This window comes from Sus scrofa, chromosome 18 (assembly GCF_054392235.1).
Source record: "Sus scrofa isolate SSC_HxYL_T2T_F1_AM1 chromosome 18, Sscrofa_HxYL_maternal_Yorkshire_Landrace_v2.0, whole genome shotgun sequence".
NCBI classification, from domain to species: Eukaryota; Metazoa; Chordata; class Mammalia; order Artiodactyla; family Suidae; genus Sus; species Sus scrofa.
Genome location: NC_139400.1, coordinates 23,764,198 through 23,777,653, shown reverse-complemented (window position 1 = coordinate 23,777,653; position 13,456 = coordinate 23,764,198). Strand labels below are relative to the sequence as shown.

Below are 13,456 nucleotides of genomic sequence, written 5' to 3'. Positions count from 1 at the left end.
CAAAACAAAACAAAAAACCTCTCTACAAATAAAAGTCCAGGACCAAAGGCCTTCATAGGCAAATTCACCAAACATACAAAGAACTTATACCCATCCCTCTTAAACTCTTCTGAAAGATTGAAGAAAAAACACTCCCAAAGACATTCTATGAAACCACCACCCTAATACCAAAACCAAAGATACCACTAAAAAAGAAAATTACAGGCCAATATCTTTGATGAATATAGATACAAAAGTTGTCAACAAAATTTTAGCAAACCAAATCCAACAACACATAAAAAAGATCATACACCACGACCAAGTGGAATTTGCCCCATTCACAAGGATAGTTCAACATACAGAAAGCAATGAATGTTAATATACCACATTAGCAAAAGAAAAGTCAAAAGACACAAGATCATCTCAAGAGACATTGAAAAAGCATTTGACAAAGTTCAACATCCATTCATAACACTCCTACCTAACTGGGTATAGAGCAAACATATCTCAACATAATAAAAGCCATTTATGACAAACCCACAGCCAATATAATATTCCAGAGAAAAGCTGAACACCTTCTGCTAAAACCTGGAAGAAGACAAGGATGTCCACTCTCACCACTTCTATTCAACCAGTATTATAAGTCCTAGCCACAGTAGTCTGACAAGAAAAAGAAATAAATGTATCCAAATCAGAAGGGAAGAGGTAAATTTGTCACTATATGTAGATAACGTAGTAATATATATTTAAAAAAAACCCTAAGGACTCCACACAAAACCTACCAAATCTGATAACCCAGTTGAGCAAAGTAGCAGGATACAAAATTAACATTTAGAAATCAGTGCATTTTTTTTTCTTTCTTTCTTTCTTTTTTTTTTTTTTTTTTTTTTTTTTTCTTTTTAGAGCCACACGCATGGGATATAGAATTTCCCAGGCTAATGGTTGAACTGGAGCTACAGGTGCCAGCAATGCAGGATCCAAGTAGTGTCTACAACCTACACCACAGCTCACAGCAAGGCCAGATCCTTGACCCACTAAGTGAGGCCAAGGATCAAACCTGCATCTTCATGGATACTAGTCAGGTTTATCTGCCCTGAGCCAAAATAGGAATCCCTTAGTTGCATTTCTGTATATTAACAATGAAATATCAGAAAGAATGTTGGGGAAAAAACCCCAAAACTTTAAAATGGCATCACCCCCCCCCCAACCCCGAAAAACCCCACCTAGGAATAAACCTGACCAAGGAAGTAAAAAACTTACAGGCTGAGAACTATAAAACATTAATAAAGGAAATTAAAGAGGGTTAAAAAAAAAAAAAGATATCCTATGCTCTTGGACTCTTGGATTGGAACAATTAAAATTGTTAAAATGACAATACTACCCAAAACAATCTACAGATTTAATGCAATCTCTACCAAATTATCCATGACATTTTTCACAAAACTAGAACAAATAATCCAAAAATTTATATGGAACCCCAAAAGACCCAGAATTGCCATAGCAATCCTGGGGGTTCAGAGGAAGTAGGAAGTACAACTCTCCCAGATTTAAAACAATTCTACAAACCTATGGCAATCAGAATGGTGTGATCTTGGTACAAAAACAGACCTATGGATCAATGGAATGGGACTAGAGCCTAGAAATAAATATCTACATTCAATTAATCTTTAACACAGGAAGCAAGAATATAAAACTGGGAAAAAGCAGTCTCTTTAGCAAATGGTGCTGGGAAAATCGGACAGCTGCATGTAAATCAATGAAAGCAGAACACACCCTCACACCATGCACACAAATAAACTCAAAATGGCTTATAAACTTAAATATAAGACATGACACCATAAAATTCCTGGAAGAGACCATAGGCAAAACATTCTCTAACATAAAATGTATAAATGTTTTATTAGGTCAATTTCCCAAGACAATAGAAATAAAAAAAAAAAAAACAACAAATAGGACCCAACTAAACTTACGAGCTGTGGCATAGCAAAGGAAACCATTAAAAAAAAAACAAAGAGACAACCTATAGAATGGGAGAAAACATTTGCAAATGATGCAACCAACAAAGGCTTCATCTCCAAAACATATAAACAACTCATACAACTCAACAACAACAACAAACAACCCAACTGAAAAATGGACGGAAGACCTAAATAGACATTTTTCCAAAGACATATGGATGGACAGGAGGCACATGAAAAGATGTTCATCATCACTAATTATTAGAGAAATGCAAATCACAACTTCAATGAGTACCACCTCACACAAGTCAGAATGGCTATTAAAAAGTCTACAAATAACAAATGCTGGAGAGGATGTGGAGAAAAGGGAACCATCCTTTACTGCTTGCGGGAATGTAAATTGACACAACCACTATGGAAAACAGTATGGAGGTTCCTCTGAAAACTAAATATAGAACTACCACATGGGAGTTCCCGTCGGGGCACAGTGGAAATGAATCTGACTAGGAACCATGAGGTTGCATGTTCAATCCCTGACTCGCTCACTGGGTTAAGGATCTGGCATTGCTGTGAGCTGCGGTGTAGATCACAGATGCAGCTCAGATCCTGCGTTGCTTCAGCTATGGTGCAGGCCAGCAGGTGTAGTTCCAATTTGACCCCTAGCCTGGGAACCTCCAGAAATCCCAGTCCTGGACATGAATCCAGATTAAACTTTCATTCAAAAAGATACATGCACCCCTATGTTGATGGCAGCAATATTCACAACAGCCAAGACATGGAAACAACCTAAATGTCCAGTGACAGATGAATTCATTAAGAAGTTGTACAATGGAATACTACTCAGCCATAAAAAAGAAAATGCCACTTGTAGCAACATGAATGCAACTAGAGATTATCACACTAAGTGAGCAAAGTCTGAAAGAGAAAAACAAGTATCATATGATATCACTTACATGTGGAATCTAAAATATGGCACAAGTGAACCTCTCTACAAAACGCAAATAGCCTCACAGACATAGGGAACAGACTTGCAGTTGCCAGTGAGGAGGTAGGAAGGAGCGAGATGGACTGGGAGTTTGGGGTTAGTAAATGCAAACTAGTACATTTAGAATGGATAAGCAATGAAGTCTTACTATATAGCACAGGGAGCTATAGCCAGCCTCCTGGGACAGACCATGATGGAAAAGAATATTAAAAAAAAAAAAAAAGAATATGTGTACACACACATATATGTATAACTGCACTGTTTTTCTGTACAACAGAAATTGGCACAACACTGTAAATCAACTATAATTTTAAAAAAATACAATAAAAAAAATAAAAGGAATCCAAATGGAAAAGAAGTAAAACTGTCACTGTTTGCTTATGATATGATACTACACATAGAAAATCCTAAAGATACTACCAGAAAACTACTGGAGCTCATCAATGGACTCAGTAAAATTGCAGGATACAAAATTAATACATAGAAATCTCTTGCATTTCTATACACTAGCAATGAAAGATCAAAAAGAGAAATTAAGGAGTTCCCGTCATGGCTCAGTGGTTAACAAATCCAACTAGGAACCATGATGTTGCGGGTTCGATCCCAGCCCTTGCTCAGTGGGTCAAGGATCCGGCATTGCCAGGAGCTGTGGTGTAGGTTGTAGACACAGCTCAGATCTGGTGTGGTGTAGGCCGGCGGCTACAGCTCCAGTCAGACCCCTAGCCTGGGAACCTCCATATGCCACAGGTGCGGCCCTAGAAAGACAAAAAGACAAAAAAAAAAAAATTTAAGAAAACAATCGCAATTATCACCACATTTAAAGTAATAAAATACCTAGGAATAAACCTACCTAAGGAGACAAAAGATCTGTACTCTAAAAACTGTAAGATACTGATGAAAGAAATGAAAGGTGACAGGTAGGTGGGAATATATACCATATTCTTGGATTGGAAAAATCAATAATGTCAAAATGACTATACTCCCCAAAGCAATCTACAGATTCAATGCAATCCCTATCAAGTTATCAAGGGCATTTTTCACAGAAATAGAACAAAAAAAGTTTAATTTGTATGGAAACATAAAAGATCCCAAATAGCCAAAGCAATATTGAAAAAGAAAAACAGAACCAAAGGAATCAAGCGTCCTGACTTCAGACTATATTAAAAAGCTCCAGTCATCAAAAGATTATGGTACCAACACAACAACAGAAACACACATGAGTGAAAGAGGATAGAAAGCCCAGAATAAACCCAAGCACCCAAGGTCAACTAATCTATGACAAAGGAGGAAAGAACATACAGTGGAAGAAAGACAGTCTTTAATAAGTGATGCTGGGAAAATGGACAGCTACATGTCAAAGAATGCAATTAGAACATTTTCTAACATTGTACACAAAAATAAACTCAAAATGGATTAAAGACCTAAATGTAACACCTGATACTATGAAACTCTTAGAGGAAAACAAACACAGGACACTCCTTGACATATATCACAGCAATATCCTTTTGGATCCACCTCCTAGAGTAATGAAAATAAAAACAAAAACAAACAAGTGGGACCTAATTAAATGAAAAGCTTTTGCACAGCAAAGGAATCCATAAACAAAATGAAAAGACAACCCAAAAAATGAGATAAAATATTTGCAAACAGGGATTAATCTCCAAAACGTATAGACAGCTCATGCAGCTCAATATAAAAAAAAAATCAAACTACCAATCAAAAAATAGGCAGATGATCTAAATAGGCAGACGATCTACTTCTCCAGAGAAGACATACAGGTAACCAAAAAGCACATGAAAAAATGCTCAAATCACTAATTATTAAAAAAATGCAAATCAAAGCCATAATAAGGTATCACCTCACATGATCAGTCAGAATGGCCATAAGTCTACAATCAACAAATGCTGGAGAGGGTGGGAGGAAGAGAAGCCGCCTACCTCTTGGTGGGAATGTAAAGTGGTTCAGCCACAATAGAAAACAGTACAGAGGGTCCTCAAAAAGCTCCCATATGACCCAGCAACTCCACTCCTGGGGCATATATCTGGAGAAAAACTAATTCTAAAAGATACATGCACCCCAATGTTCACTGCTGCACTATTTGCAATAGCAAAGACATGGAAACAACCTAAATGTCCATCGATAGAGGGCTGGATAAAGATGTGGCACATGTACATGATGGACTACTACTCAGCCATAACAAGTGAAACAATGCCACTTAAAGCAACATGGATGGACCTAGAGATTATCATACTAAGTTAGGCAGACAGAGAAAAACAAATATCACATATCACTTACACGTGGAATGCTTAAAAATGATATAAATGAACCTATTTACAAAACAGAAAGAGACTCACAGACATAGAAAACAAACTTCTGGTTACCAAAGGGGGTGGGTTGGAGAGAGAAATCAGGAGTTTGGGATTAACATACACATACTACTACATAAGGGGACCTACGGTAAAGCACAGGGAACTCTACTCAATGTTCTGTAATACCCTACATGGGAAAAGAATCTGAAAAAGAATAGATACATGTATATGCATAACAATCACTTTGCTATACACTGCAACTAATACAAAACTGTCAATCAAGTATACTCCAATATAAAAGTTAAATTGAAAAAAAAAGGATCTTATAAACTGAAAGACCTTCAATCTGAGTAGCCCTTTCAAAGACATTTATATTCACGAATTTTTCTCACCTCTAAAACGGAAGTGATACATTTTTAACGCCGCAGTAAGAAATCAATGAGAAAATATACAGAAAGCGCCAAGCACAACACTTAGTCCAAAAGGGGCTCATTAAGCTTCTTGCCTTCTCTTCTATTTTCTCTTTAGCAAAAGCCGAGGCCAATCCAATTAAAGAATAATTACCAAGAACCTATTGTGGGTACAGTTAGGTGCCGGCTGTGAGGGGGCTGCCAATGTAAACAAGACCTGATCCCTGTCAAACACAGAGTATGAGGCCGCAGGAACCAGTGTCCTGTGGGAATGGTGGGAGGGCCATCCTATTCAGCTTCATGCCTCCGTCTCTGGCACAGGGCCTGGCTGTCACTCAAGCAACTGAACGAATGTGGGCATGCCTCACTCGGAGCAAACATGATCTAGACTTCGGATTGTAGGAAAGCTGAAAATAAACGATTTCAAAAAATGATTCATTTTAAAACTGTATTCTTCATAGCATTTGTAAAAGTCATCATAATTTTTAATGTTATCTTTGTTTAGGGAGATAGGTATTATTCCCTACTGAGAAGACGCTGAGGGCCAGCTGGCCAATACATGGTGTTTGCAGATCCCCTTATTCTCATCATTATTATTTTACAATGTAGTAGATTTTAGTATATTTAGAGTTGTGCAGCCATTACCATTATTTATTGACTGCCTCCCCCCTTTTTTTTTGGGCCGCACTTGCAGCATATGAAGTTCCCAGGCTAGGGGTGGAATCTGAGCTGTAGCTGCTGCCCACATCACAGCAATGCAGGATCCAAGCCACATCTGTGACCTAGACCACAGCTCATGGCAAACTCGGGATCCTTAACCCATTGTGCCAGGCCAGGGATCGAACCTGCATCCTCATGGATACTACTCAGGTTCATTACCACTGAGCCAGGACGGGAACTCCCATTACCATTATTTAATTAGGCCACTTCCAAATAAAATCCCATACCCATTCCCATTAGGAGCCACTCCCCTTGACAATTCTAATCTACTCTGTCTCTATTTCAATAGGATTTTTACATCTCCCTAATGTACTCAATTTAATTTTTTAAAAATCAACTTAGGGAGGTTTTTAAGAACACACTGCCGTATGGCTACCAGCGGAATTACTCATTTTACCTTGAATAATTCATTTTAAAACTTCAGAGTACAAACCTAGATCCTTTTCCCCTAGATCACTTGTCTTCTTGAACTTTATTCCTCAGGAATTATAATCACTAACTGTAAACAGTATCTCTTTGAATTCTCTTGGGCAAGAATCCAAATCTTTATTTTTTTAAAAAAAAGAAGTAATTCTAAAGAAAAAGAATGGGCAGATAGCTTAAGGCGTCTGTATTTCTTATTCTAGATTTAGCAAGCATCCTCATTTGATTCAACATTAGGCACTTGATTGAAAAAGAAAATGTTGGGGGATTGTTTGAGCTGGTGTGTGCAGATCTCATTTCCAAAGTAGAACGTAAACTCTCAGAGCGAGATCAAGGCATCCATTCATTACTTCACATCTGGTGCTTTATATTTTATTATAGCTCCTAGTCATAGGTGTGAAATCAGAGAGAAAAACCTAAATTTGTTTTCCAATTTAAGGGAAAATGTTTTAAAATGTTCGCTTCTCCCTACAAGTCACTTTAGCATTTCCATTCCAACTCCATGTCCTACTTGCCACTTTCAAGGGCAATTAATGATTCCAGGGAGGCCATTTAAGAAGCACAGTTTCTGTATTGACTTTCCACTGTAATGTCCCAAGATAAAGACACAAATTATAAGAAGGCCGACTCTTCAAAGAACCTGAAAGACCATCTGGTCCATCCAGCTCTTATTTTCTTGATCTGAACCATGCTAAGTTCTGAGTTGCCCAAGCCAATCAGGAAAAAGCTGCTATTCAGTCTGTGGTACCAGTCATTAAATTACCAAAGGTACCCCTTACCACTTTATGAAAACCCATCACAGTAGGCAAACATTCAGGTGTGCAAGGAAGATAAGAAAAAAAAAAAGGAATAATGATTTCTTTTTAACAAAGTGTTTGAAGTATTCTAAACAGAAGTCCCTATAATGCAGAAAAAACATTCTAAAGTGAAATTTACCCACAACTTTTCAGAAGCAGCTCATAAAACAGTGTATACGTATATTGAAACAAAAATTGTTAGAAGGGGAACCTACTGAGAGCTTCAGGCTTTGCACCTGCATCTCATTTAATCCTTCAAAACCCCGTGAGGCTAGTAGAGCCATCACTGACTGCCCTTTTATGACTGAGAGCAGATTGGCGAGATCAAGTAATTTAGCTCAGGGCTCACAACTAGTTAAAAAAAAAAAAAAAAAAAGGGCCTTCAGCTGCTAGCATATTCTGACATTATACAGCCTTTGGCAAAATTTAATTTAATGGCATATTCAACACAAATATCACACTGTTATTCTCTGACCTTCATTTCCATGGTTGGCCTGATTTTATCACATTTTTATATTTTTAAATCAATTTCCAAAGTGACCTTCCTTTAAAGAGTACCAACTGACAGCTGGATACATTTTCACAGCCCTCATTGGCTACTCCCAAGAAGGACAAATGACAGATCTTTATCAACATTTTTTGCACAACAAAATTATTATCTCCGTAAAAATTAACCCCACAGAGTTTACCGTATGTAAACTGGTTGCTTCAGAATGACAGTCAATGGTATCATGAAAATAAAACACATTTCTAGTAGGCACTACATGAGGACTTGGGTAACTAAAACCATAGGCTGCTCAAGTTCAAAAATAACAGGGAGGTTGAAAAAGGTATTGGACTAGATGTTTAGATGCCTGGGTTCCAGTTCTGGTTCTGCCGCTTACAAGTAGTAAAAGACAGGTAACCTCTTGGCCTATTTCGTACACGAGACTGTTCTGATGGTCAAAAGAGATAATTGTAGATTAAAAAATCTGGCACTAAAGAATACCGTAGATATTACTCTACAGGTGCACAAAAGGAAGCCCAGAGAGGCTAAATAACTTGAAAAGGTCACACAGCCAGGGGATGACAGAGCTAAAGACTGAAAGTCATAACTGAGATTTTCAGTCATGAGCGTTTTCCAATCCACTTGTTGCCTTTGCTGTAACAGCTTCTACTCAATGAACTTTGCACATTATTACTTAACAGTATTTGCGTGCCATCTCCAAGCTACCCTAGTGTCCCTTTGAGGAAGTGTCAGAACCCTTCTTAATTTATTATAAGTTACACCTCAAAATGAAAATTTTCTAATTCAGTATCTTAATGCTGGAAATGTTATCTCCGGTCAAATGGACCGAGCTTCCGCATAAATAAGAATTCGTTTTACCTCCTCCCTAAGGTATATTGGGCAAAGTATCCATAACCACCTGAGGCCAATTAAAGAAATGCTTTGCAGGCCACTTTAATACAACGGAAACTTTCTTTGGAGTGTGTACCAAATCAGACTTTTTAAGTCCAAGCTTTGCTCAAGTCTTAAGTGTAGCATTAACTGGAGGAACCTTGGAGTCTGCCACGAGCGCCCTGCCGACCTTGGAAGAAAAACACCCGGCTTCGATCCCCTGGAGTGTGAAAAAGGGGTGACGAAAGCAACAAGCCTAGAGTTCCCCTCGAGGTATGCTGTGAAACTATTGGGTGGGAAGAGCAGACGGTGCTCAGGCTGACTGCAGCCAACTCAGCGGTCTCACCCCAGCCTCCGCGCCCCCGGAGTTGGGGAGCGGCCGGGGGGACGGCGCGCGGAGGCGTCCCTCTTCCGGCTTCTTTAATGCGGTCACTCACCGGGCCAGGAGCTCTAGGAAGACCACGTTGCTGCAGCAGCCTGCGAAAACCAGGCCCACGGCGAAAGCCGGGTGCATGGCCGGGGCAGGGGAAGGAGAGCGAGCGCGCGGAGGAAGCAAGCGCGCGGAGAAAGCGCCCGCCTATACCGCTACCCTAGAAAGCCGGGATGCTGCCTCGCCACGGCACTGAACATCACCACCGTCCCAGAGTGCTGCTCTCCTCCGGGCCGCAGCGGTTCCCCCTCTCCCCGCTGCCGTCACTAACGCGGCCGACCAAGGAACTGTGGTTCGCAGCCTGCCGTAGACCCATTCATCCGAGGGGGCGTTCAAGTCCGGACCGGACTACACTTCCCAGGATGCCGCGCGCCCCTGCGTCAAACTGTGACGTACCCCGCCTGCGTCGGGCTGCTTCACCGGAGAGGAGAGAGGGGCAAGGTGTCCGTCATGCCTCGCGCAGTAGGAAGGCGCGGGGCTTTCTGGGAAGTGAAGTTGCAACGCTGTCACTGTTGTCTCTTCAGAGATCGCCAAGAACTCCGAAAGGGATTCGTACATCACTTTCACAATAAACTCGCAGCTGAAGGCATTAGAACTACAGGCCCGTGTTTGATTGATCCGTTGGAGGTGTTCTGGTATCTGAAAGATCTCCTGAGTTGGGAGAAAGTAGAAATGCCACAGAACTTCCTTTTGAAAAGAATATAGAACTCAGGAAGTTCTGGGATTGAATCTTGGCTCAGCCACTAAGCAGCTGAGCAATCTCAGGCAACTGCTCTGAGCCTCCATCTCAGCATAGGTGAAGACGGAAACAGCAATGCCCCTCTTAACCTGGCTGTTGTGAGGATTAAAAACTATGGTCACCTGGAGATCTTGTTAAAATGCAGACTCTGATTCAGTAGACCTGCGGTGGGGCCTGAGGTTCTGCATGTCTAACAAGTTCGCAGGTGTGGAGATGCTACGGACTTGTCGACCACCCTTTGAAGAGCCTATAAAACGGTTAATTCTAGAGATTTTTTCTATCCCCCCCGCTTAGTGGCTCGGGGACTTTGTGCCAGCCAACCAGCCATCTAGGCTTTTTCCTTTAGTCTACAATCATGCTCAAATAAGTTAACTTGTCCTTCTCTTTCACTTTAACACTAGATATCTTTTAAAAGTAAGCTAGAGTCACAATCTCTGCTTTTTACTCTGATCAAAGCCAGATTATTGAAAGTGGTCTCATTTAGAGTCCCTATGATCTCAATTGTCAAAACCATATACCACAAGTTCACCTTATTTGATCTTGCAAAAGCTTTTGACAATGAAAGCCCAATCCTCTTGACAGTCTCTTGTCTATCTGCTTAGAAGACGCAAGTCTCCTGTTGCTCTTTCTACTTCTCTGACTTATCTTTTTCAGATTTCTTTTTGGGCTTTTCCTCTTCTGCCTACTGAAGTCTCCTTCCAAAGTTCCATCACTTGTCCCCTCCTACTGTTGTCCTGAACCCATTCTATTGATGACCTCATCTCTGTAACTTCATCCATCACTGTATGTAACTGTGATCTTACATGTATGTAGATGTACAGCTCCAGTCTCCTGTGTGCTTTGAATCAATGTGTCCAACTGCTTATTTGCCATTTTCACTAATATATCCTTGTAAATCCCTCAACATCCAGCATATACTGTTCATTTTCCCAAATAGGCCCTTATTTCTATTAAGGACATTATCCCCCACCTGTTCTCTTTGGGAAAAAAAACCTGAGAGATATTCACAGGGTTTTTTTCCTTCCCATTATACATTTATCACTACATCCTGTCCATTCTGCCTCACAAGTATCTCTATGAATCCAGCCTCCCCTCTCAGTTTCCATCCACGTCCTCTCATCCTCCTCACAAGTCCTCCTAGCATATCTTGGCACCTTCAGCCGCTGCCTTCTTCAACCCATTCTCCATGCTGTCTCCACAGTTTCCAAAAACAGACTCAAACTCTTCATGTCACCCTGCTATTCCAAGATGTCTGTTCCAATAATCTAGGACTGTGTGACATACAACCCCAAAACGTGATGATGCAAAATGTAATACAGAACAGAGAGATTTTTCCCTCTCTCTTTCTCTCTCCTTTCTCTGTCACACACAGTTCTGTTTGTTTACAATGTTCAACACACAGCTAGTCCATTCTCCACTGGGATTTTGGATACAGTTGTGGCCAGATGTCAGCTAAAGCTGGAGTCATCTGAAGCCTGACTGGGCTGATGAACGGCTCTCTCATCGTGGCCTCTCTTAGGCTGTGCTTCCTCACAATATTATAGACTCACGATAGCTAGACTTCTTACAGGGTGCCTAGCTCTCCTTAGAACAAGCATTCCAAGAAATCAAGGCAGAAGCTGTCGTGGCCTCAGGAGTCACACAGTGTCTCTTGCACCAAATTCTATTGGTTCCACTGGCCAACCCAGATTCATTGTGGGAGGAGAGTGGCAAAGGCATCCGCTATGTGTGTGTGTTGAGGGGGAAGGCATCTTTGAAGATTAGCGGTATAATGTTTCTTGGCTTCTTATGTGAAGTTCATACTCTATGAAAGGCATACAAACATGTCACCATCAAGCCTCAGTCTATGTTTCCCCTCTTGCCATTCCTTCCACCACTACCTGGCCCCCTGCCACATTCAACACTCTGTTCTCTCACTTTCAAAATTCACATCTGTGCATGTGCTGTCCTGCCTGCCCTGACTACCCTTTTCTCTTTGGCCAGCTCCTGCTCATCCTTTTATGGCATGGAGGACAGAGGAGTGAGCAGATGCTTCTACACTGTGCAGGGGGAAGGTCCCCTGCTGAGACATAACTTTTCTGTGTGTGGTCTTTCAATGCATTATTCATGGCTCCCTCCTCTGTATCTCCAGCACTCCATTCATACCTAAACCCATCCATGAATCATGTTGTGTTGTAATTATACATATTCAGGTTGGCCTCCTCCTTAACCCTTTAGACCATGCCCCTTTGCGGACAGGAACCAAGAATAACAAATTCATCTCTAGATCCTTAGCATTATATACAGTGACATTATATAATATGGACATAGGCTTTTCGTTGAATGAATGAATAAATGAGCTTGACTTCATTGTTTGAGTCAAATAATTCATACCTCATAAATTCAATAAATGTATAATATTTTTCAGCCTGCCCAATTTCTGAAATGTAAACATCAAAAATGCACGGCTCAAGTAAGTCAGAAAGAGAAAAATACCGTGTTTCACTTAGATGTGGAATCTAAAATATGGCACAAACGAACCAATCTGAAAAACAGAAACAGACTCACAGACATAGAGAACAGACCTGTGGTTGCCAACGAGGAGAGAGGAGGAAGTGGGATGGATGAGGAGTTTGGGGTTGGTTGATGCAAATTATGGCATTTAGAATGGATAAGCAATGAGGTCCTGCTGTACAGCACAGCAAACTATACCCAATCTCTTGGGCTAGAACATGATGGAAGATAGAATGAGGAAAAAAGTGTATATATGTACGACTGGGTCATTATGCTGTACAGCAGAAATTGACACAACCCAGTAAATCAACTATACCTTAATAAAAATAAAGTATTTTTAGAAAATGCACTGTTCAATGAATTGGCATCAACAATGCTATATAACCAATCCCACAGCCAGGAAACACAACATGACCGGCACTCCTGAAGATCCCTCTGCCCCATTCCAATCAGTAATCCCCTCCAGTAATAACCATTTTTCTTACTTTCTAGCATCAGAGATCAGCTGTGCCTGTTTTTGAACTTGACATAAATGAAATTATACAAAATATTTTCTTTTGTTTGCGCTTCTTTCACTCAACGTTATGTTTGTTGGTTCATCTGTGTTGCTGCATGTACTTGGAGTTCATTTATTCTCCTTGCTGGATAGCATTCGCTTGTATGAATATACAACAAACATATCTCTTCCTGGTGAATGGACATTTGGGCCATTATGGATAATCCACTATGAAATTTCTTGTACAAAGCTCGCGGTGGACAGAGACACACACTTCTGTTGGCTATTAGTGGATTAATCAAGGTCTTTAGCCAAGAATCAGGAATTGCATTCCATAGC

The 13,456-nt window shown here is 40.5% G+C and overlaps 1 protein-coding gene across 6 annotated transcripts in view; it reads right to left on the bottom strand.

Moving 5' to 3' along the window:
• Nucleotides 1–9,606, bottom strand: part of SLC35B4 (solute carrier family 35 member B4) — a 35,327-nt gene extending 25,721 nt beyond the window's left edge. For all 6 annotated transcript variants that reach the window (XR_014833799.1, XR_014833798.1, XR_014833800.1 and 3 more), the window contains exon 1: nucleotides 9,397–9,606. Coding sequence is in view for 2 of the 6 variants with exons in the window: in XM_013985613.3 (XP_013841067.2) it covers nucleotides 9,397–9,473 (77 nt within the window). In the remaining 4 variants the exon portion in view is untranslated. The remainder of the gene's footprint in view (nucleotides 1–9,396) is intronic.
• Between the last annotated feature and the right edge of the window lie 3,850 nt (nucleotides 9,607–13,456).